The 5522-nt window shown below is 47.1% G+C and overlaps 1 protein-coding gene across 1 annotated transcript in view; it reads left to right on the top strand.

The window, feature by feature from the left end:
- LOC119301488 (endoglucanase 22-like) overlaps positions 1 to 5183 on the top strand; it is an 8695-nt gene extending 3512 nt beyond the window's left edge. The window contains exon 4 of the mRNA XM_037578458.1: positions 4251 to 5183. Within this exon, the coding sequence (XP_037434355.1) occupies positions 4251 to 4937 (687 nt within the window). The 3' untranslated portion in view covers positions 4938 to 5183. The remainder of the gene's footprint in view (positions 1 to 4250) is intronic.
- The last annotated feature ends 339 nt before the right edge of the window (positions 5184 to 5522 follow it).

The following is a 5522-nucleotide window of genomic DNA, read 5'->3' as shown; positions in this document are numbered from 1 at the left end:
TAGGATAGAAATGTTGTAGGAATAGAAAAATCATAAGAGAGATGTCATTTGATGCATTGGATAGGAATTTTTCCATTGAGTCTTAGCTAATGTTTTTTCCTTCAAAATGTGAAGGATTGATTCCTATCCTATATAGGAATAGAAATCCATTCCTATAAACCAAAGGGCCTCAAAGAAAATTTTCTTATGCAAATCCTATTCTATAGAAATCCTATGACATTCCTACAAACCAAAGGAGGCCTCACTTTATTTTCCGTGCAAATCATCTGGAGGACTGGCCGACGGTGTCGTCGCATCACTTGCATGCGGAGCAAGAAATCACCTCACTCTCTTCTGTCCCTGGCCGTGCACTTTACACTTGGTGGCCTCCTGGGGCCCCACCATGCTCCTAGAATTCCACATGGACGTCCTGGTCTACAGAGGGGTGAGTGGGATGGGTGATCTGGCCTGTCGTGAGGGTGTCCGTCGGTCCGGAAGCGGCGTTGTCGCGCAGTAGCTTTCTTACTGCGCCTTTTTTTTTTCTTCTGCTGGACGAGCTTGCACCACAAAAATCTCCTTTTTATGGGAAGTTTTGCATCAACGTTTTTTGTTTGAAAAATAGCAAAAATAAATAAATACCGTGACAACACGTCCGCAAAGTCAGGGCACCTCGGCCAACCTAGGCACCTAGCTACCAACACAAATATGCACACGCTGTCAAGTGGAACAGCCTCGTCGAGCATGGCATCCAATGCCACCATTACTCCTCTGCGAGCTAGCCACTACGACTCGGCCATCAACGTAGCCCTCGCCACAAATAGGTGTTGAGACCCATGCTGGCCTACGCCAAACAATCGACCACCCGGTCAGCGACTAGTCAGTTTCGACTCCGTCGACCGAGCAAGCATTGGAACCGACCATCCATTTTGTGTCATCATCTCCACGAAGGCCCCTCCTAAGTAGCACCGACTCCGCAAAGACAAGGTGAGGCACGCCAGCCCCTCAAGCACGTCGGATGAAACCGTTGTGAGTTTATGGTCACCTATGTGGGTTACTTGAGAAAACAATATTATTATTTTTGCGAAAAGAAATTCGATCTATACATCAACTGTCATGGCAGCACCAAAAACACCTTAAGTAATAAAAATTACATCCAGGTCTATAGACCACCTAAGGACGACTATATTCACTGGAAATCCAAAGGTGGGCCGCCGCCGTCGCCTCCCTCACTGGAGCCATACAAATCTTGTTGTAGTAGACAGTCGAGAAGTCATCATGCTAAGGCCCACACGACCAGCGGACGAGAGCAACATGAAGGATCCAATATGTAGACACACGATCACAGACGAAGGAAGACTGGATCCATGGAGATCCACCAAAGATCAACACTAATCAAATCCCACGAGATCCACGACAGACACACCTCCAAAGTCCCTTCGATGACGCTAAACGCACCGTTGGGACGGGGGCTGAGCTGAGAGGACCTTTTCCATCTATCGGGAGCCGCCGCCTGCCTTGCCTTCCTGACTCGGACACAAACCCTAACCGACCTAAGAAAAACACCTAAAATGGACGAAGAGCCCTCCCGCTGGCAAGGCCATGGTACAACACATTTCCATGGCCCTAAGGCCACATGAGATGAGGTGGACCGGCGGCGACATCGATGGGAGGTAGGAAGCCCTTGTCGCCTGGGAGTCGCCTTTCTTTGGAAGGAGGAAAACTTTTAGGGGGAACCAGAAAACGAAAAAGATATTGCCTGAATAAACATGTGTTCGTGTTGCTAGTAAACGGTTTCGCTAATACATAAGAATTAATTAAGTCTCATCTACCTCCTGCATCATCTATTTTTATGTGAAGATTTGTGTGATTTTTATTTGTTGTTTCTTTTTGTTTTTTCATTTAATGTTCTTTTAGGTTTTGTTTATGTCTTTTTCCACGCCACGGGTAATTACAATTGCATGTTGCACATCTGCGCACAACTGCATCGCATGTCATCGCTCATGCGCAACTGCACGCCTGATGACTATGTGCGGCTGCATGTCCACCGATCACGCCCAAATGTAGTTGCATGGTCCACCGATCGTGTGCAATTATCTTTACATAATTTGTTTAAAAAATACAATAACAAGTGGAGAATGAAAAAGTAAGAGCAGGAAAAAAGAAAAGAAAAATACAAAAAATTAAAAGATTATATGCCGATGGATGAGAACTAAATAATTCTCATCTAGGTGAGTTAAAAATACCATAAGAAAGGTGGAGCATGGAAAATTATATGTGAAAGAAGAAAAAACAGAAGGAAAGAACAACACAACAAAATTCTATGGTGATGTCACTTACTACATGAGAACCAAAATTTAAGGAGTCAAGGGAGCCAAATCAGTAATCTAGGTGAGTATAACGTGGATCGACTTTCCTTTTTATTTTTAAAAAGCAGTAAGCAATGAATAGGCTAGCTGCTTTGAAGGCGTCTGCCAACTAGTTGTGCGATGTGGACATGTTTTCTTGGACATGACATGACTGACAAGATGCTAAAAATATATTGATAGCGTGCTCCTTCTTCTTCTTTCCGATCGAGCGCCGGTTATACAAATAAATGTCCTCGTACTCACTGCTGCATATACTCCCAGCTGAAACCTTCGCACGCACATGGCGTCAAGAAAAGAGCATGCTTCATTTCCAAGCAATTAGCTAGCTAGCTATAGCTAACCATAGGGGCTCCTGGCACGGCAGTACAATTAGGCTGATTGTAATGGGGAGTATCATATATTAGTATCATGCATATGATACTAGTCTATGATACTACAATCCCTAATGCATAGTATCATATGTTGGTATCATAGAGGACTACATTTATTGCCATGCATGACACAAAGTAGCACATCATTTAATATGATACGGTATCATGATATGATACTCAAGCCTATCTTTCTTCATTTAATTTTATGTCACTTCATCAAAATTGCTTAGTTGGCATGCATGATACTACCTATGATACTCCCATTACAGGCAGCCTTATACGATGGTCCAAGCAAATTAATGGCCTTTGGATTCCTAGGTTAGAGTTAGTTTTAGTTAGTTGGGGCTCAAATAACTCAAAAGTATCCAAACATGGTGGGTTAGTTGGATCTAACCCATCCCAAAAAACTAGCCCACACTAGAGGAGCTTATTTGGGTTAGTTCTTCTGGGCCCACTAAAAAATAGTAAAAAAAGTTACCTCTCCCATCCAAATAGGGTCCAAAGTAGTCAAATGATAAAGAAAGAATATTTATTGTCAATCTAACCCTACCATCCAAATATCTCTTTGGTTATAGTTAGTTTAGGGTTAAAATATAACTCTAACCTCTAACTTAGTTATAGTATCCAAACAGGACCAATGTCGCAATCATAGCGGTAGTTGAGCTGGTATACATAGGTTTTGTCCATCATGGTACACCGTGTCAACTCCCATCCTTCCTCAACTTTCACCATGAAGTGTTCACCTCATGGCGCTGGCAGCTTTTGCTGTGCTAAGCTGGAGTATATATATTTACTCGTCTTGAGCCAGGCATAGATGCATTATTTCATGAGGTAAATGCGCTCTGTGCATAGCTAGTATTGCTGTCGTTTGCAAGTTTGTGCAGCGTTTACCTTTTTCTGGAGGCGATGGAATATTCATCAGGCACAGAATTTCTGAAACGGCAAATGGAATCAAGATGTTCCGTCCTTTGTTTTTCTTCGATTCGAAGCTCCCCACCGGGCATCACCTGCTGAGGCAAAACGAGAAGCCGGCTTTCACTCACTCGCTCGTTCGGTTCAACTGAAAGGGTTAACATCGGAGGACGACGTGGCCGATGCTCCCGTCTGCATGCGCCAGCATCGCTCCTCTGAGTCCATTAGCTGGTCAGTGAGAGTGGAAGATATACTTGCCTGCAGTCAGAGGGAAAGCGACGCCGGCCGGGCGAGTACACCATGTGGCCTCGCTCGCTCGCAGCCACCGCCAGCAGCAGCACTGCGCCGAATTAAAGACAGATTCGATAGTTACAGCTTGCATCCATCGATCGAGCTGGTTCCCAGTTTCTCCGGGAATCTGCATTTCGTTCAAGCCATTTGCATAACTCATCAATACTACTAGTACGGAATAATTTTGTCGATTTAATCATTTCAGCAACCATTGTCACAGATACTGCCCTTCTTCTTTTTTTACAGTAATGCATTGCTAGGTGATTTTTGCTGTGTTGGTAACTCGTGGATTGTGCGACATTGATTTGGGGACTTTTCTTTTTTTCATCAGCTGCTGCTGGACGGCGATCCGCAGGGCGAGCGGCACCGGGTGGTGCTGGAGCAGTACAAGGCCAAGGCGGAGCACTACCTGTGCGCGTGCCTGCGCCTGAACAACGGCAGCAACGTGGACCGGAGCCCCGGCGGCATGCTGTACGTGCGCCAGTGGAACAACCTCCAGTACGCCTCCAGCGCCGCCTTCCTCCTCACCGTCTACTCGCGCTACCTGGCCGGCGCCGGCGCCCGCCTCCGCTGCCCCGACGCGCCGGCGGTCCCGCCGTCCGAGCTCCTGGCCCTGGCGCGCTCGCAGGCCGACTACATCCTGGGCCGCAACCCGCTGCGGCTGAGCTACATGGTGGGCTACGGCCCGCGCTTCCCCGCGCAGGTGCACCACCGCGCCGCCTCCATCGTGTCGCACAAGGCCAACAACCGCTTCATCGGCTGCATGCAGGGGTTCGACCACTGGTACGCCAGCAAGCGGCCCAACCCCAACGTGCTCACCGGCGCCATCGTCGGCGGGCCCAACTGCCGCGACGAGTTCAGGGACGACCGCGCCAACTACGTGCAGACCGAGGCGTGCACATACAACACGGCGCCCATGGTCGCCGTCTTCGCCAGGCTGCACAACCTGTCGGCGGCGGAGGAGGAGGAGGGGTGCCGCCCAGGGACGGCGCTGGGGCTCTCGGCGAATTGTAGATAAAGGTGGCATTAGCTTGGGTGGGGCATTCTTTTTTCTTTCTCGTATACGGACTTACTTCCATATAAGATCTTTTTTTGAAGTGTTAATATGAGAGAGATTTATTTAGTGAAAGGAAAGAACAAAGGATAGAAGTGAATGAACAATAAGGAGGAGACCGATCAGGATGGTGAAGATTAGATACTTGTATTCTGAAGTTAATTAGGTGCCTCAGAAAGCAAATTTAAAGAGCTCTAAACTTTACTGAAATTAGGTGCCTCAGTCTTTTAAGTTCCTTAACGAATATTTGACATTTTGGACCACGTGCATGAGTGTGATGACAGAAAAAACCATCTCTGCCGTCACTTGAGTGGAATTGACAAAACTACTGTGGCGGCACCCGGCAAGCGACGTGTGTCACTTGCCGTCACAACTCGTGGCGGCAAGGCCTAGCGGCTGTAGCCTGTGGCGGTAGATCGAGAATCATAGGAAATCGCAATAGAAGGACCAGAAAATGGGATGGGTTGTTCCACGTGGTGGTTAAGTTAATCGGGTTTCCCTGACCATTTGATTTGCTTTCTGCTTTAAGATGTGCACCGTCAACTTTTT

This window comes from Triticum dicoccoides, chromosome 5A, assembly GCF_002162155.2.
Source record: "Triticum dicoccoides isolate Atlit2015 ecotype Zavitan chromosome 5A, WEW_v2.0, whole genome shotgun sequence".
NCBI lineage: Eukaryota > Viridiplantae > Streptophyta > Magnoliopsida > Poales > Poaceae > Triticum > Triticum dicoccoides.
Note: the sequence above shows the minus strand (reverse complement) of the source record. Positions and strands in the feature narration are given on the sequence as shown.